This window comes from Myodes glareolus, chromosome 19 (assembly GCF_982192425.1).
Source record: "Myodes glareolus chromosome 19, mMyoGla1.1, whole genome shotgun sequence".
Taxonomy (NCBI): Eukaryota; Metazoa; Chordata; class Mammalia; order Rodentia; family Cricetidae; genus Myodes; species Myodes glareolus.
In genome coordinates this window covers 45,395,534-45,414,602 of record NC_142044.1, presented here as the reverse complement: position 1 = coordinate 45,414,602, position 19,069 = coordinate 45,395,534, and the positions used below count along the sequence as shown (strand labels likewise).

The 19,069-nt window shown below is 54.3% G+C and overlaps 1 protein-coding gene across 2 annotated transcripts; it reads left to right on the top strand.

Moving 5' to 3' along the window:
• The first annotated feature begins 1,041 nt into the window (after nucleotides 1–1,041).
• Cyb5r3 (cytochrome b5 reductase 3) lies at nucleotides 1,042–18,953 on the top strand. Of its 2 annotated transcripts, none has more exons than XM_048445007.2 (9): nucleotides 1,042–1,198; nucleotides 7,438–7,569; nucleotides 10,987–11,059; nucleotides 11,299–11,405; nucleotides 12,510–12,639; nucleotides 13,007–13,090; nucleotides 13,249–13,334; nucleotides 14,316–14,415; nucleotides 17,883–18,953. In XM_048445007.2, exons 1-9 carry the CDS (start codon nucleotides 1,178–1,180, stop codon nucleotides 18,053–18,055), a joined length of 906 nt encoding a protein of 301 aa, XP_048300964.1. In that variant the 5' UTR covers nucleotides 1,042–1,177; the 3' UTR covers nucleotides 18,056–18,953. The 2 variants fall into 2 exon arrangements, with proteins under 2 accessions (XP_048300964.1, XP_048300965.1); XM_048445008.2 differs by lacking the exon at nucleotides 1,042–1,198 and adding an exon at nucleotides 2,620–2,753.
• The last annotated feature ends 116 nt before the right edge of the window (nucleotides 18,954–19,069 follow it).

Below are 19,069 nucleotides of genomic sequence, written 5' to 3'. Positions count from 1 at the left end.
GTCACAGAACGAACACATACCTAATACCGTCTCACTGTACAGCCTGGACCTCACAGAGATTCACTTGCCTCTTTCAGTACTGAATACATGGGTCACCACAACAGGCCCTAGTTCCCTGTTTTCATGCAGCAAGACCTTTCCTCACTCCCTCACTCAACCCTCCGAGTTCCCACACTCATCCAGGTCTCACATCACGGAGAGCAAGCAGCCCCCCCCCCGCCCCCGTTTCAGCCTCTCTAGCCTCTCCTGCCTTCTGCATCTACCACTTTGTCCCCACCTCCAGGCTCTGCAGGTTCGGGGTGCTCTCAAAGCGATCTTCTCTTTCCTATCTGGCCAGTACCACGCTGAAGAATATTCCGGAATACCAGGGAGGCATTCACTTCCCCACTAGGTCACATATTCAGCATGTGTTTATAAAAGTACCTACGTTCTATAGACTCGGTTCTGGATTCCAGGCACACAGGGGGCTGACTGCAGAGTCAGCCTGGGTAAGCGGGATGGGCACGAGGAAGCAGAGCATCCTGCATCCTGAACGAGCCGTAACTTAAAACGCTACAAAGGCCAGTCTGCACCAGGTGGGTCCCTCCAGGGAGCGCCGGCGCAGAACCAGCCTGATTGTAGAGGTGACATCTGAACTTTAATCCGGAGTTGGTCTCAGTACACTTGGGAAATTTATTCAGAATGGACCGACCGGTTCAAAGGCTTGAAGGGCTGGGCAGGACCGTGGCCTGAACACGGTGGTCAGAGGTGTTGGCAACATGCCCTGGGGTGAGATTTGAGTCCTGGCCAGCATAGTCAGCTCCTGCAAACTTCCAGGGCTGACTATTTGAGAGCTTATCATGGGGAGGGCCATCTTGTTCTCTACACCCGTACAAAACAGGCCCAGAGGACATCAGCTACCGCCCGAGGCCACACAGCGGCGCCGTCCCGGCTGGTCCCGCCGAGCCTCTTCCGTGCAGCGCAGACAGCCACTCAGAACGCACTCCAGTCCTCGCAGGGCGGAAGTGGTGGGCGGGAACACCAGGAGTCCCGCCCCAATCCGCCCACCACAGCCCTCCTGACTGGCTCCGCCTAGCGGCTCCGCCTCCGAGGTGTTGCGGCTGGGGTGGGTCGTTGGGGGGAGCGACCGGCCGAGTAGCGGGTGCAGAGCAGCGCAGCTACTGTCTTCTCCGCCACCATGGGGTCCCAGCTGAGCACGGTAGGTGGCAGTGGTCAGGGGTCGCCAGGTGCGCGCCGTGGGGACCCGGTACGATCCGGGACACCCAGCATCCGTTCTCGCGCACCGCGTCCCACCCGGCCCCTTGCGGGCCATGACTCACGCCCTGGCTAGTGGCCGCGCCACACCGGTTCTGCCGCAGGCCAGAGGGGCCTGGGCGCGGGGCGGACTTTGGGGGACCCTCCTGGGTGTGCACGAACGTGACAGGGAATGAGTGACGTGTGTGCCCGCGTGAGTGGGCGTGACTTGTGAGAGTGAGAAAGTTGGAGCGACTGAGCCCAGCCCGTGAGAATGTGAAACGCATGCATCTGTAATGAGTGCGCACCTGAGGGTTTTGTGAACGGGCAGTATGCTGTGGGTGCCCAGGTGTGTGAGAATGAAGTCATGGGCGTGAAGACACGCATGTGTGAATAGTGGACACGTGTGAGCTGGCATGGGCTAGAGTGAGAACTTTGGGGTGCATATGTGCACGGGCAAAATGTGTAGGATATCTCTAAAGCAGGGGTTGGGGGCATCTTTTTGCCATAAACAAGGCTGGTGGCTGGCCAGGATCTTTCCTGCTGTCTGTCACTTCGCTGCTGTCACATTCAGGCCTTGGCCATCCATTCCTGTTACTCACACAGCTATGTTGTTACTGAAGTGTCACTTAGACTTGGCCACCAGCCCAGAACACTAAGGATTCTGGGACCTTCTAATATCAATAAATCTACCCTCCTGCTGTCCCTCTGGGTTGACTGAGGCCCCCTCTCAGCAACTGGAGACCACCTTCTCTTCCTTATTTCTTAAGAGCATCCATGTGAAGTGTGCCCAGCCCCAACCACATAAACACACCCTAACTTTGAGGTGCCCAGCTTTTTGGATGTGGGAAAATTAGGCCAGCACCTGTCATGGAGGTTGTCCTCCTCTCTGTGAGACCCAAGACTTCTGCTGAAGACAGAAGTCTGGCTTCTTGGCCTGGCATTTGCTCTTGAGAGAGTGGTCAATCTAGAATGGTCCATTCAAGGAGCAGTCTGGGCCCAAGGCATCACCCCAGAGTGACATCACCTCACAGTGACATTCTGACCAGTTTCCCCAGAGGCTGCCCTTGGCCCCCTGCCCTCCCCTGCCTTCCAGGCTCTCCCCACCTTCTGGACCATGTTGGTGGGTTTGTCACAGCACCCCAGCTCCTGGCTGTTGCACCCATTCATGCTAAGTCAGCAGTAGAGCTCTAATCAGGAGACCCTCACCCTGGCCTCACCTCATCTGTCCAAGGATTGCTTGGTGTTGTCCTTGACTTAGGGGATCAACTGGGATCCCACATAGTGTCTGATGCCTACAGTATACACGGTCCAGCCTCTTGTCCTGGAGGCCATGTGCTCTGTGGGTGGCTGCTGGGCATCACGTGTACCAGGTGTCTTATCTGGGCCATGCAGGCCCTGTGGGAGGCTTCCTGCATATATTGGGGGCTCTAGCCCAGAGGAGGGCACTCAAGTCAGCTATCCGTCTGGAAAACATTGCAGGCTTGGCGTACTGTTCTGGACTGCCGCTCTGCCTGTCCGTAAGTTCCAGCAAGCCCTGACAGACCCATTCCTCTTGTAGAGTCGAGAAGGCCTTCCCACTGGCTCCTGGCAACCCAAGCCTGGTTGGTGGTGTAGAATGCTCAGAGGGTGGCTCCACTAACCACCTGTTCCTCCTCCTGGGCTCCCTGCCCCCAGAGTCTGGAGCCCAGCCCAGAGCCCCCCGCTTCAGGACTTCCTCCATTTCCTCCCACTTCCTCCTACTTAGAACAAGACCAGGGCTGTGGTCACTAGATAGGGCAGGACAGCAGGCGAGTGGGAGGTGGGCAGGTAAGCAAGTCGGTGACTGGTTTGTTTAAGCCCCAGGTTAGGGACCTGGCTCTTGCAGGAAAGGGAGGGTGGGGCAGAGATGCCCATTTTCCCTATCCAGCCTAGGCAGAGTGGATTCCAGGGTCCTAGAGGGGAGAATGCCAGAGCGAGCAGCACCCTTTTGCTATGATGTTAAGTGAGTTCAGGGCTCCCATCTTGGACATTGGCACCCAGTTTTCTTTATCTCTCTTTGCTGTCAGAGCAAGGAGAAGAAGGGGTGGGTTTCTTGGTACACGGTATGGCCGGTATGGCCGGAGTGTGAAGGTCTGGGAAGCAGCTGCTCCCAAGGACTTGAAACTGGTTGGGGTAAGGTGTGTGTGCTTGTGTGTGTGTGTGCGTGTGTGTGTGCGCGCACACACAGCTGAGGAGGAACTGGGGCAGTGACTTGGCCTCAGCCATCTGCCTCCTGTTTACTTGGCCACTGCTACTGGGACTAGGGTGGTGCTGCGAAGGGATGGGGACAGCCTGTTTACCTGATGCCAGTGAGGACAGAATACATCCAGCCCCTGGTGAGTGAGTCTGGTTGGGCCTCTAACTGTCAGAGATCAAGCCTTAACTCTTCTGCTCCTGGCCTTGATGCAGTAGCCCTGTGAGTGGGCCTGTCTCCCCCTGTCGTTTGAGCTCCTTGGGCGTGGGGTTTAGGCCTGGGCCACACACACACACACCTACTTTAGACACAGGAGTGCCTGCTGGGGTTGTTGACTGAATGAATGACAGCTGGGATGGCTTGTCACAGCTACCTTTCTAGATAGGAGTTTTTACATTGAAGAAGGTTCACCTCTCCCTTCCCAGTGTCCAGGAGTGTCCTTGGACTCAGGCTTCTCACCAAAGTGCCTGTTTGCTTATCTTAACTGAGAGCACCTCCCAGATGCAGCCTGAGGGTTGAGGTAAGAGGACAGTGCCTATTGGGCGCAGCCAGAGGCTGGGCCTGGCTCTTGAGACCTACACCTTCTGAGCATGCTCCAAAGCAAGAGGCAAGTGGCCTGGTTCCCTCCATAGCCTATGCTAAGCCAATTAGGGAGCTTTCTAGACAACACAAGAAGTCAGAGAGGCATGAGGGGTCAGGAGAGAGGGATGTTGTCCTTTCGGCAACTGCACAAATATTTGCTGAGTGCCTCCTGCACCAAGTGCTGGAGTAATGGTGACCAGGCAACCATAAGTTACCTGGAGACAGGAGAGGTGGGACATTCTGAACCCAGGACCGGTGGAGGGACTGTGTGGGGACCCTAGCTTACCCTCTGGGACCCACCCAGAGTCCTGACACAGGGGTGTCTTTGTAGACACTGCCCTCAAAACTGACCAGTACTGGTGGGTTTAGGGTGAGGGAGGATTGTGGGCTGGTCCACACATGGAACCAAATCTGAACTCCATGTTGGGCCCTTCTGAGCCTCCTTTGTTAAATGGGGAAGGGGACAGCTGCACTCTGTGGTAGTTGTTTTTCTATTATTGTGTTAAAGCAGCGTGACCAATGGCAACCTAAGGAAGAGTTTGTTTTGGCTCATGGTTTCAGAGGGCTAAAGTTCACCATGGCAGGGAAGGCATGGCGGCAGGAGCAGGCAGCTGGGGGATCACATCAACCACGCAAAGGAAGCAGAGATAGCTGATCTGTCCCCAGCCCTTCTTCCAGCAAGGCTGTACCTCCTAAAGGTTCTAGGACATCACTAAATAACACCATGAACTCAGGACCAAATATTCAGATCCATGAGCCTATGGGGGATATTCCCCATTCAAACCACAGCAGGAGCCCATGGCAGAGGGTCAGGAATGATCCAGGTGTGTGGCAGGCCCTGGGAGGCCCCCTGCGGGCCAAGGGGACTCCAGCTAGTGAACCTGTGAACTCCGAACAGTCCTGCTGGGGGAGATAAAGCAGGGTATGCCAAGCATAGGTCCAGTTGTGCAGAGTCATCGGTGCTCATCCCCAGGACTCCTGACAGAGGTGGTTTCTGGATGTGGTTTTGCTACATGCCATGGAACCATCTAGTAGAAGAAAAGCCTCCAGAGTGGTTCCTCTCTTCAGAGAGCTTACAGAGAAATTAAGGTTGTGCCAGGAGAGCTAGGCATGGCTCCCCAGGAAAACTTTAACATTTGAGTTGGGTTCTGAAAGAGTCATAGGAGAAGCTGGCCAGATGCATCTAGAGGCAGGGCTTTGGGGGCAGAAAGGAAAGTGTGCAAACGCTGGAGCAAGGTGAGTTGTGGAGGGAGCAGGGAGGGGAGGCCTATGTTGGAGCCACAGAATAGGTGCCTTGAAGGTTGGTGGTGGGAACGCTAGTGCGTGTTGGGGGAGTGGAGCAGCGTGTTGGTTTGGGAAGCTGGGGTTGGAAATATGCTTGAACCTTCTATAGGGGCTTGGTGTCTGGATCTGAGCTGTGGACAGTGATGTGAGCACAGTAGGACCTGTCCCCAGAGGTGACTCAGGAACAACAAGATGGGACTGAAAAGCCCTGAGGTCAAATTGCGGTCTCATTCTTACTTCGTTTTGTCTCTGTGGTCAGCCACTTGCTTACCCTGAGTAAGCTGGCAGATGTGACATGGATATGATCCTGAGACTTTGGTGTGACTTGGGACAGGATGATTCCCTCAAGCCTGGAGTAGCTAGGCTCTGTGACTTGGAGTAGCTACTAGATTTATAGTCAAGGGCTGAAGTGGGGTGGGCCCAGGGACGCATGGCCTTGACCTTGGAACAGTGCCAACTCAGGGTTTGTGGCTGGTGTTTCCTCTGTGCATGACCTTTGGAAGCCTCATTCACTTTCTCCAGAGCCCTAAGCCTTAGGGGACCCTTTCTGAATTCTGGGCTGGACCTCAAAACTGGGTCTCGCTAGGTGGTGCTGGCTCGGGCCTTTAATCACAGCACTTGGGAGACGGAGGCAGGTGGATCTCTGTGAGTTCGAGGCCAGCCTGGTCTACAAAGAGAGTTCTGGGACAACCAGGGCTACACAGAGAAACCTTCTCTTGAAAAACAAAAACAAAACCAAAAAACCCTAAATGAAACAACAACATAAAACAAACAAACAAAAAAACAAAACAAAAACCTGAATCTCTTTGAGCTTACACTCATGCCAACTTGGTCCTTCAGTGAGCCATGGGTCAGAAAAGATGCTTGCATGACGCTGGGCATAGTAGTGCTCACTAAGTGGGTGTGGTCCAGCCATTGACCCTTTTTAGACCCTTTGGGTCACATACCAGGAGCCCATGGGGTGTGGCCTTGGTTAGGAGAGAGGCAGTTTGTTCTGGACCCAACAAAGGGCCCTTGGCTGCTGGGCTGCTGGAACCTGCAGAACCAGTTTAGGGGTGAGGAGTGTGTCAGGTTTATGGTCCCTCCACTTCTTAGGTTGCACACCCCTCTGGGAATCAGGGGAGCCCCCAGCTTAACTCACTGCTCCTTAACTCACTCCTCATGGTGAACCTTTGTTCAGGCAGAGTACTCTCTGAGCTGCTGCGGGGTGGGGAGTCCTCTCAGGGCTTTGAGAGAGAAGACAGTGGGGCTGGGCCTTGAGAGCAACAATATCCTTCCTTAGGGGCTACAACAGGGCTAACCAAATGGCTCAGTGGGTGAGAGCCGTTTTCTTGTGATCCTAATGACTGATAGAAATAGCCAGAGAGGAAAGAGCTTTTGGCTTGTGATTTCAGTCTGCCATAGTGGAGAGGTCATGGCAGTAGAAGTAGGAGCCTGTGCTTGAGGCTGTTCACATCCCTGCTAACCAGGAAGCTGAGAAAGGGCCTGGGCCAGATCCAGTGACTCACTCTTTGAGCTAAGCCCAACTTCCAAAAACAGCTGCCCAGGGCTACTCAGCCAGTGAGGAGCAGTGCCCAGCCCATTGCTGAAGGCACAGCACATCACCAGGGAGAGATTCGGGGTCATTATTTATGGGGAGTGACTCAACTTCTCCAACCTCCCTGGCTTGTTTCCTTGGTTCTGAGGGGAAGGAAGGAGGAGAAAGTGTGGGGTCAGTGACCCCTAGGATTCAGGTTCATAGATGCTTGGAGCCCTGTGGTCAGCACAGGGCTCTGAGGTGGATTCTGAATGGGGCTAAGAACTGGAACTTGGGCCTGGGATTTGACTCAGTCAGTAGAGACCTTGCCCTGCATACCAGACACATTATGCCTGTAATCTCCACAGTCGGGAGGTGGAATCAGGAGGACCAGAAGTTCAAGGTTTTTCAAAACTTTTCTCGTGGCACTGGGCACAGATGGCTGAGAGATGTGGCAGGCGTCGTAAGTCTGGTTTTGGTAGTTCTAACGGGCTGCCAAATGGAGTTCCCTGGACAAGACTGGAGAAAGAAGGTCCCAGTCACCTGTAAGGGGGTAGCCGAGCTTCTTCCTGCCCATGTTGACCTGGGGCCCACTCTGTCCTTGCAGTTGAGCCACGTGGTGCTCTCTCCGGTCTGGTTCCTCTACAGCCTCTTTATGAAGCTGTTCCAGCGCTCTTCACCGGCCATCACCCTCGAGAACCCCGACATCAAGTACCCGCTGCGGCTCATCGACAAGGAGGTGACTGCCCCACCCCACGTTCCAGCATCCCTGTGGCTCCGGGGCACCTCATCACCCCATCACCTGCCCCTTTTACGGATGGCAAGACACAGGGATATCCCTTCCTAAGGCTACGGAGAAGTAACAGAGGGATTCAGACCCTACTCTCTGTTGTGTGAACTCCTTCCCTGGGAGGGTGAAACAGACGTCTGTTCCCTCCAGATAGGGCACAGTGACAAACCAAAGTACCAGTCTACCACAAGCCACCCTGGGTACCAGTGAGTTTATTGGACTTACTTTCAAAGCATGGGTGACCCCAAAGCAGCCATACCACCGAAAAGCCTCACCCCGACATGGATGATGGATTTCCCCACATGGCTTAGGTGGAGGGCCCCTTGGGTTAACCCTGTGCACTGTAGCACCTCCAGGAGGCCCTTAGACCCAGTCAGTTAGCAGGGAACCACATCTGACCCCAGCTGACAGGAGGTACAGAAGGGAGTGGCCGGAATCTCAGGTGGGAGTCCCCTGACCCTCCCCAGCCCATCCTTTCCCTTCTGTGGGGGAAAGTCATAGAATCTGGGGGTGGGGTGTCAAAGCTGCTCTGGTGAAGACGGTAACTGTTATACTGCGGGGTAATGTAACACCCTCTGGCCACCTCCATGTTCACTGTCCATAGAGTATGAGAGTGGGACTTCTGGGTACACACCCCTACTTAGCCTGGGGAACAGGGTGAGAGGCTGAGCACCCTGCACCTTGGAGATAAGAGCTCCCTTCCCCTGCCCGAGTGGTAGATGCAGCCTGGTTTTCGTTAGCCTGGATGTCTTCCTCTCGCTGCCTCTATGAACTATGTCTGCACCAGACCAGTCCTCTGGTCAGGACCCAGGCTGAGCTGCTCCCCTCCTGCCTAGATGCCCTCCCTTTTCCTCAAGGCCCTCCCTGCTCTATTCCTGGCTTCCCCTTGTTGCTTCCAGAGGGGTGTGGCAGGAAAACTGAGTCAGGGAGCAGAGAGTCAAAGCCTAGAGGAGTTGAGGAACCTTGGCTTCAGGCCCTGGACCCAGGTCTCCGCTTGGAATGTGTGACCATGGAATTGATTATCTCCGTGGGGAACTGATGGTGCTCACAGATGCAAGTCTGTAATGTTCTTAGTGTTGTGGAGGAGACAGAAGGGAAAATTCAAAATAAACAAATCCTCTCCTACTGAGACCTCTGGCCTCTCAGTAAGTCTTGTACATATGTGTAGACACATGCATGTACATATGTAGACACATGCATACTTTTTTTTTTTTTTTTTTACCAAAGTGGAGTTCTCATGTTTTGTTTTTTGGTTTTTTTTTTTTTTTTTTTGGAGACAAGATTTTACAGTAAGTGAGGCTGGCCTGGAACTCACAGAAATGCCCCTGCCTCTGCCTGTGAGTGCTAGGACTAAAGGCAAGCACTACCCGAGTGCCACCAGACCCAGCATCATGTTTTTTTTTTTGCTTGTTTTTTTCCCCTTTGGTTTTTCAAGACAGGGTTTCTCTGTGTAGCTTTGGCTATCCTGGAACTCACTCTGTAGACCAGGCTGGCCTTGAACTCAGAGATGAGTCTGCCTCCCAAGTGTTGAGATTAAAGGTGTGTACCACCGCACCCAGCCAGCATCATGTTTTAATAAAAAAAAAAGTGTATTTTTTATGTTTTGCCTACATCTGCATCTGTAAGTGTGTTGGATCCCTGGAACTGGAGTTACAGATAGTTATAAGCTGCCATGTGGATGCTGGGAATTGAACCTGGGTCCTCTGGAAGAACAGTCAGTGCTCCCAACTACTGAGCCATCTCTCCAGCCCCCAGCATGATGTTTTTAAACCTTGTTTGTCAGGTTCTTGGCTTGTGTTACTGATCATGGAACCCAGGGCTTTAAGCAAGGTGCTCAGGGCTCACCCCTCATTTCAGCCCTCTTAACCTGTTTTTGTTTTTCATTTTCATCTCCCCTCTTTGCTGCATTTTAATCATTAAAGTGTGATATGATTTGTGTGTCACTGTAACACTTCTGCTTGTGCGGTGGGGCTTCCCCTCCCCACCCATTTTGGAAGCTTGAGGCCTGCTTCTATTTTGCCCGCACAGTGCAGATGAGTTTACATGATTCAAAGCTGCCTTCTTCGGTTTGGTTTGTTTGCTTGTTTTCTGAGACTGTCTAGTGTGCTTTATGAGGACACAAGTTCACACAATGGGAACCCTCCTGTCCCCACTGAATGGGCACATGGCGTTTCTGGACTTCAGCTTCTTCCCCTCCCTCTCCACAGCCTGCTGCTGCCCCTCCCTGTCAGCAGGTGAACCTGCTTTGTGGTTCTGCCAAGCTGCCTTGCCAGACACTGTCTTAGTAGTTATCTGTACTTCCTCTCGAAAAAAATCTCCAGGGGGTGGTGTCTGCCGTTGGCCCTTAGGCCCAGTCAGTATTGCTGGACTCTGCTCCCGGTCAGCTTGAGGCCTCATTTGACCCAGCCCAAAGGTTCTGGGAGGCAGGGTGGCCCACAGCTTTGCCCTGAGTAGTGGCGCACAGAGAGCCTTCTCCAACGTTTCCTCTGCTCAAATGTGCAGGGTGGGGTTTCCCCTGCCCAACAGCCTCCTTGTGCTGATTTCTTCCCGATGGCCAAGGCCTTCTTTCTCAGTCTGACCTAAGATGGGGACACCTGCCTTTTACCCCCAGGTGTTAGTGCTGCGGCCATCTGTGATGCTTCCCCCTGTGGGTGCGGCCCTGCAGATGCTGGCTCTTCTCGAGCCAGCTTGGGTGCCAGGAGAGGATCCACAGTCAGCTCTGGCTAGAACTCACTGGCGAACTGCTTGATCTTCCCACAGGGGTCTCAGGAGGTCTCTCGGTCCTTTCCTTCGGCTCTTAAGCAGCTGCGGCCATCCCTGGAGGGGAAGTGTCCTCCACAGTCCAGCTGTTGACTCTGCCCTAGTGCCCAGTCTGTGGAGGGTGGAGGGTGGAGGCCTGACTTTGGGCTGTTGGCTGTGGCCAACCCCAGGACCTCCCAGGCAGTAGAGGTTGCTATGGCTCCTGGCTCTACATAGCTCAGCTTCAGCCACTCACTCCTTGTGGGCTCTTGGCTGCAGTGACTTCTAGAACCTTCTGCTGCCAGGTTTGGCACATAATGATTCTGTCTCAGCTCTGCTCCTTTTTAGTCCCGTCATAAGTTGCTCCTGTTATCTTAGGCTCCAGAGAGTAGAGGTGGATCCTTCCCACCACCATGTGGAATTTTCTGGATTGTCTGTTATCCCTCTTTGGGACCGTATGTTCATCCTTCCTTTGACCACCCAGTTATATGGCCTTCTCTGCAAGAGCAGAGGCCCACCAGACATGTGACTGCCCCCCCCCAGTATATGTGTGCTGGTGATGTCATTGTCACTGCTGAGGGATTGGCGTGGGGACCTCTGAGGTCCAGCAGCTCTGCCTCTTTACAGATCATCAGTCACGACACACGGCGCTTCCGCTTTGCCCTGCCTTCACCCCAGCACATCCTGGGCCTTCCCATTGGTGAGTCTGCCCAACCTAGCTCATCTCCTCCCTGCAGTCCAGTGGGAGGAGGGGGTCTGTGTCCCCGACAGTGGCACCAGCACAGGTGTAGAGACCAGTGCTAAGGCATGCTGGGAATCCCTCTGAGGTAGGAGCCAAGGCCGGACCAGAGTTTGATTGTGAAACAGGTGTAGGGTCATGGGAAGTAAAGCTCCTGGGGGGATGGTGCCTGACCCAAATGACCCCTCCCTGCCTTACAGGCCAGCACATCTACCTCTCAAGTAGGATCGATGGGAACTTGGTCATTCGGCCCTACACTCCCGTCTCCAGCGATGATGACAAGGGCTTCGTGGACTTGGTGGTCAAGGTAGGGTCCCCAGGGCATGACTGCGGGTGGCAGGGTGGGGTGTGGAAACCTACTTCCTCCTCAGGTGGCAGAGAGGGGGAGACCTCTAGCGGAGTGAGTATTGGCCGGGTGAGGAGGAAAAGGGAAACCTTCCAGGGGTAAAGGCTCAGAAGTCAGAGGACTTGAGAACTGACAGGTACAGAACAGAACCAGGCCATGGTGGCGTGCGCCTTTAATGCCTGCTCTTGCGGGGTGGGGGTGGTGGGAGAAGGCAGGTGGATCTCTGTGGGTTCAAGGCCAGCCTGGTCTACGGAATGAGTTCCAGGGCAGCTAAGGCAGTTACACAAAGAAATCCTGTCTCAGAAAAAAGAAAAATCAAGTGCAGAGCAGGGCCTTGAGGGGCAGATAAACGGTGGGGACATCCATAGCGCTAGACAGGGTCCTGTATGCCCCAGGCCGGCTTGGGACTTTGTCTAGGAACAAAGGAAATGGTCATGGACCGAGCATCTGTTTGGGTTGGAATCTCTGGTCAGAGTGCAGGGAGGTGGGGGAGCCTAGGACAGAGGGAGAGGGACAGAGAGAGGGAGAGAGAGAAAAAAAAGAAGCCGTTGACTGGCTCCTCCTGAGTCTCCATGGCTCCTGCTGGCCGATGTACCCAAGCCTATAACACCTCTCCCCTTCCCGGTCAGCCTCCTGCTTGTGTCTAAGGTCTAGGCCCCTGGGAGACGGCCCAGCCCTGACAGGGGCACTGCTGCTCCTCTGTGTCCATATTCTTAGGTCATTTGTATCACAGGCCTCCCCTTTCCCAAGGCAGTAATCCCACAGGGGCCCAGAAGGAAGTTGTCGAGGGGGATGTTTTTGTGACTGCTGAAGCTGTACCAGGAGGGAAGGGCGGGGCCGAGCTGATACCCAGAGCCTCACTGCCCTGGCAGATGTATAGATGCTGACACAGAACCTCAGCTGGTGCAGCATGGCCCTCCCGCTAGTAGCCCTGTGAGGCAGGTGGAAGCCTTGCTTTTGTGAAGTGTGGGGTAGAAGGCTTAAGTTTGGGTGAATGGGACCTTAGGAGAGGCTGGGGTGCCCCAAGGCTGGGTGGGGTCTGAGAGATACCTGTGTGGCTTGCAGGTTTACTTCAAGGACACCCATCCCAAGTTTCCTGCTGGAGGGAAGATGTCCCAGTATCTGGAAAACATGAATATCGGAGACACCATTGAATTCCGGGGCCCCAATGGGCTGCTGGTCTACCAGGGCAAAGGTGATTGGAGCGGCTATCCCTGGGAACTGGAGAGCTGGGGGTTCTGTGTGGGAAGGCTGGGAGGTGGGGCCAAGTGGTGTTCTCTTCTGCCTTAGTCATTGGCTGTTTAGAGGGTAAGTGGCCTGCTCAGGGGCTGCCCCTGGCTGTCCTTGGGGGACCAGGTTTACTTATAGACTGCCTTGTTTTGCTTACTCGGTTGCCCCCAAACCAGCCAGCCAGTGTCTGAGTGCCCACCTGTGCTCTCTCTTTCCCATGAGAGGACTCATTTGCACAGAGCCACTCCAGCTGGCTGGGGCTGTGTGGTCTTCTCCCTGTGCTGGACCTCACAGGGCACAGCTGCTTCAATCAACCATCTTTCTCTTCCTAGGGAAGTTTGCCATCCGTGCAGACAAGAAGTCCAACCCTGTTGTAAGGACGGTGAAGTCTGTAGGCATGATTGCAGGAGGGACAGGTAAGGGTTGGAGCCCCGGCTGAGCTGTGGTGGGTCAGGATGTGAGGATTGGGGAGGCAGGTCTGAGGCCACGCCTCAGTGTCCCACGCTTCTCCCTGCTTGGATGACTGGTGTGCCCCAGCAGGCATCACTCAGTGTGTGGGGACCCTGCTTTATAGGCATCACCCCAATGCTTCAAGTGATTCGCGCCGTCATGAAGGACCCAAACGACCACACCGTGTGCTACCTGCTCTTCGCCAACCAGGTCAGTGAACAGTCCCCAGCAGAGGCAGGCTCAGGGCTTGGCCAGGGCTCTGCAGAGGTGCCGAGGATGTCTGGAATGAGGGCCAGGGCAGACATTCTGGTGACAGCAGGTGTGGGGGGCTGCTGAAGAGGGAGCCCCGGGGCAACTATCTATCCCTAAACTCCTTCCTGCACACTGGGTGCTGCCTTCACCCTGGGCAGAGTTCCCCTTGGACTTCTGGTGGAGTGGGAGGATACTGGCCTGGGCAGAGTTGGAGGTGAGCTGCCTAGGACGCAGGCCTCTGAGCATTGTGGAAGCCTGGCTTTTGTGACCTGTTGTGTAGCTTCTCACTGGTGGACTAGGCTGGGACTTTTGCAAGAGCCTTCTCAGATCGTTTGTTTTGTGGATGAATATGAACTCATATCTCTGGGGAGGCCGGGCCGAGTCCCACCTGTTGTAGCAGTGTAGAGGCCAGACCCTGGCACCTTGTGCTTTCCAGATATGATTCAGGTTCATCATCCCCAGGATCCATCAGGCCCAGCTCTGCACTGCCCATGTGTCGGGCACAGTAACCCAGGGAAGCATGTCCTGTCTCCAATCTAGTCTCAACCGTCCTAAGACTTGGTCCCTGCACAGCTGTCAAACACAGCTTGATACCTGCACAGAGACCTTGCCTAGGCCAGGAAGAAAGAGAAAGCTTAAGCTGACTGTAAACCCACAAGTGGAGGCTGGTCCTGAACTCATGGTCTTCCTGCTTCTGCCTCTAGATGCTAGAATTATAAGCATGTGTCTCCATTCCTGGCTCACAGGCCCCATTTATAGGGTCTGGTTGGCCAGCTGTTTTGAGGGGCCCTGCAGGCAAGGTAGCTGGATTCTAGTGACCTTCAGCATCTTCCTCTGAGCTGCTGAGTGTGGTCCACAGGGGCATGATGACCCACTCCTGGGTCTGTCCCTGTTGAGGTGTCTGTCACCTTTCCTGACTGGGCGGTCTGTCTCCTGCAGTCGGAGAAAGACATCCTGCTGCGGCCTGAGCTGGAGGAGTTGAGGAACGAACATTCCACTCGCTTCAAACTCTGGTACACAGTGGACAAAGCCCCGGACGGTGAGCACAGGGAACCCCAGGTCAAGTGGGAGGCATCCACCTTTTAGCTCTGAGCCTTCACCAGGCTCCTTCAGCACCCATGGCCTGTTCATGGCTGTGGAGGAACCTGCTCTCAGAGAGGGGAAGTAAGTGACCACATCACACAGCTAGAGAGCAGCAGAGCAAGGCTGGAAGCCCTGCCCTCTCCACCCTGCCCCCACTGGACAGAGAATCCCACACTATCTCATTGGGCCTGGCTCAGGCCTTGGGACAGTGCTGAGGGTTGGGGTGGCAGCTTCTGTGTGGTTTGTAATCTGAACAGCCTTTGTATGTATTTTCTCTGGTCACTCACTCTGGAGAGAGGCTGTGGAGGAGCCAGGCCCATGCTGGAAGGAGGGAATGAGGCCCCCAAACTCCCGTGAGCCTGCTATCTGGGAGCTGAGCTGTTCTTCGTTTCCTGCTTTGAGTCAATAATGAGGGTCTAAGTGGTCACATCAGTGTTGGCGTGGGCTCACTGCAGGCATGAAGCCCTAGGTCTGACCTACAGCATAACACAGGCTGGACATGGTGGCACATGCCTACAATCTCAGTGTTCAGGAGAAGGTGGGGGTAAGAGGACTAGAAGTTCATCATTCTCAACCATCTAGCAAGTTCAAGGCCAACCTGAGCCACTTGGGACCCTAACTCCTTAAAACAACAGCAACTAACACTACTGTCTTTGCTGTAAAGAAAGCAGCTGTCCTGCTTCCCCCTGAGACTGTTTCTAGTCCCCTCTGGGAAAGAGTGCAAAGGTAAAAGATAAACTGTTTCTAGTCTCCCCCTGGCAGAGAGATCAAAGACTATTTCTATTAACCCAGGGTGGGGAGGGCAAAAAGTTAGACTGTTTCTATTTATCTTGGTTAGAGGGAGCAAATGAATGATTCCACCCAAGTTCAGCTTGGTGTCCAGTGAGTTTTGGGGGGTTACCCAAGAGAATGGCTGAGGGGTCTCTTACAGGAACATGGTGTCTCTCAAGGAGCTGCATCACCAAGAAGCACACCCCAGCATGGTACCCACTCGTGACCGCGGCATCCCAGTGCAGCTTGCAGGCAGCTCCACTGGAGACTCCCCTTCCATAGACCACTTTCCTGCCTTTTGTAACCCCAGGGAGGCCCCAGCAGTCTCCCAAATTTCTATAGCGTTTTTATGAGCCTTGGCCTTACTGCCCTGGGGCAGGAAGGAGTTTTAGTGGGAAGAAACAGCTACTCAATACCATGTGTGTGTGAGTCAGCGTGGCACTGGGTGTGGGTGTCTGAATGGCTTCTTTTCTTCTTTAAGGAAAGTGTCTGTGGGAGGTGGGCTTGCCTGGGAGCTGCTGAGACCGCCCTCCAGAGGGGGTCAGGGCCAGAGCTGCCCCCTCATGGTGGTCTGTGGAAATGCAGGCCATCTCGCACGGCTGGTTTTCATAGCAAGGCCAGGCAGGGCAAGAGCTGGGTTATCAGCCGGTGTTTTCCTTTTCTTCAGTACCATCCTGACCCATAGGGAAGCAGCAGCAGGCCCTTAGGACTCAGACACGGGACCAGCAGCCCACACGTGTGGCAAATGCTAGGTTTCCCCAGGGCCTTTGGGACCTGGATAAGGAAACACCATGCAAAAATGTCTGAGCTTCTGCTCTGTTCCCGTCTGCCCTGTCAGATGGCTCGTTCCCAGGCAGCTGTCTGGCTGCACCACGCCTTGTTCTAGAGGAATCCTAGGAAGCTTACAGTGACTCACACGCTGAGTCAGAGGGGTACAAACGGAATGTAGAAATGGAAGAAAAACAAGGGCTGGCCTAAAGAGTCAGGGATGAGGCTCACAACAGAAATAATGGCTGTGATGCATGTATGCCACAAGCAGACCTTGTATGTCACTCTGGGAAATAAATGTGTTCAGTTATTTAGCTCACGGTACCCATTGCTCAAACCCAGTGGATTCTCCCCAGTCCTAGAGTCCCCTGGGACTGCACTGGTGCCTCCTGCACCTGGAGACCCATAGAGGAGATACCAGAAGGCAACGCCTCCCTGTCAGTCAGTGCCTTTTGAAAACATTAACAACGTTGTAATTGTATGTCTGTGTGTGTGCTGCAGGATGCATTCCACAGCACACATGTGAAGGTTAGAGGATAAGTTTGTGGAGTTGAGTTCTGGGCATCGAACCCAGGTCTCCAGGCTCGGCTTGCACAGCAAGTGCCTTTACCCACTGGGCCATCTCCCTGGCCCCAGTGCCTTTTTAACCTTGAGCTTCTGTGTTGTTTCTGTTGGTGTTGAAGGCTTCGAGGAAGCTCCTCTGGGTTTCAGAGGGCAGAGACAAGCAAGAGATAATCCTGAGTGATGGCCACGAGGGGCTTGAGGGGCCTCTGCCAGGCCTGGCGGAGCCCTGAGTCTCAGAGGTAGCCTCAGTCGCAGGTGTCAGTGGCCCAGCATTCCTCTGCTCAGCCGCTACCTCCACCTGCCTACTTTGAAACCAATCTAGAGGATGTCTGTGCCTCTGGGGCACAGACCCGGGACTGGCCTGGAGCAGGTATCTTCAGGTGGACTGGGAGGTGTCAGAATTGTTCTGAACATCCGGAACCAGCCAGTCCTTAAAAGTCAACACTGGACCAGAGCCCTCCCCAGCCACCGTGTGCTGGCTTCCCTCTGCCACATTACCTATTATGAAGGACGGGAAGGGTGGAAGTAGTGTGCACACAGGCCCAGAAAAGAGGGAGGTGGTGGCAGGACCTGGAGGGAGCAGCTGCCGCCCAGAGCCCAGGCCTAGAGTCTGTTCTGGCCTCTCCAGTGTCAGATCCTGGACCCTTATTACTTGCTGCCCCTTCTAGGGAAGTCTTTTGTTTATTTATTTATGGTGAGACATTCTCACTCTACAGTCCTCAAACTGGCCTTGAACTCACGTCCACCCTTTCCTTGTCTCTCTCAAGTGCTGGGATTTCAGTCCTGGCCTGTGCATCGTTTACTGAGTAACAGTTTCAGGTCAGGGACCAGAATCCATCTGTGAACCAGACCCTACTTCTTGTGCGCTGACTCTGAGGTGGCAGAGGAGTCAGGTGGTGAGCTTGCAGCTGGGGTTCAAGGTGTCAAGAATGCCACTCTGACCAGCCTGGGCTGGGCACCTCCTTAGGGAGACTAGGGTGTAACTGTGAACAATTCTGGCTCCTCTGGGCATCTGTTTCTATAAAATGAAACTCATATGCCTTATCCTGGGCAGGCCACTTGTTTAGCATGCATGAGCCAAACTCTATTCTAGCACTGCAAGACTAAATAGTCCTAGATAGTTGTGGGGGCCATGGGCAGGGTTCCAAACTGTAAAGTGGGTGAGGGCAAGTGGGAAGGCCTTGTGTTTTGGTTGCAGGCTGTCAACAGGTGGTAGGTTTAGGAATGAATAGCATCTGGGAGAGGACAGGACTGGCAGGGAAACTGGGGTCAGCAGGGCAGCCGATTCCATCCTGACTGAGCTGGTCTCTTGTTCTACAGACTGGAACTACAGCCAGGGCTTCGTGAATGAGGAGATGATCAGGGACCACCTTCCACCTCCTGGGGAGGAGACGCTGATACTGATGTGTGGACCTCCACCCATGATCCAGTTTGCCTGTTTGCCAAACCTGGAGCGTGTGGGCCACCCCAAGGAGCGATGCTTTACCTTCTGATGGCTGGACGCTGGCCATTACCATGCCTGCTGCTCATGTATTCACCATAGCTACCTGTCCACCCTTTCCCTCCCCACTACTGTCCCTCACATAACATAAGCTCACATCCATACTGGGGCCTGGGTTCAGCCTGGTCTGCCCGGCCCTGGTCATCCAGCTGTACTGGCCCCTGAGGGGCCCCTTTGGGATCAGGACTTTGTATCAGGTGGTCCCTGTTGACCACTTTCTGCATAGGCTCCTGTTTGGCACTAACTAGCCATTATCAGAGATGTCCCATGACCCCCTTATACACACACCACACAGATACACACAGACAGACACATACAGACAGACAGACACACAGAGCTGTCAGTACCATGTCTACCCATTGTCATGGACCACAGTCTACAGAAAAGAAAAGGGAAGCCACAGTCCCAGCACCCACGTCTACACCTATATCCACTCACCTGCCTCAGGCCATGGCATGGCCTGTGCCCCTCACACTACATTATACAGCCGCACCCAGAGGCTCTCTTAGGAGGGTGACTGGCAGTGACAGGCTACTTTTCCCACCCCCTGCAGACCAAGAGTTCCTGGGACAGTACATGGAACCTTCTGAAACCTCATGCCCGCTCCTTACAGTCTTGGGTGCCCTAAGTTGTCAACCCAACAGAGTGTGGTAGATCTTGGGATCTCCGGCTTGGGCTGGAACCACCATGCTGGCTTGTTTCTCCATCCCAAACCTCGCTCCTGCCTGGTCCCCAGCCTGGGGGCGGGCCTCTGAGCAGTGCCTCTTACCTTGGAGACAGACTCGGTGCCTGGCGCTGCCTCCAGCAGGTGGCATTGCCTCCTGCACACCGGCTTTTTTTTAGTCATTTATGGGCAGAAAAGAGTTGAAATAAAACTTTGCTAATATTGACCCTTCTGGAGTCTGCATGGGGATTGCCAGGGAGGGGCAGGAGGGCCATGTGGGACAGACATATATTTTATTTCAGATATGCATTTGCATTGCCTGTTCTGAGTTTGGGAAGTGGG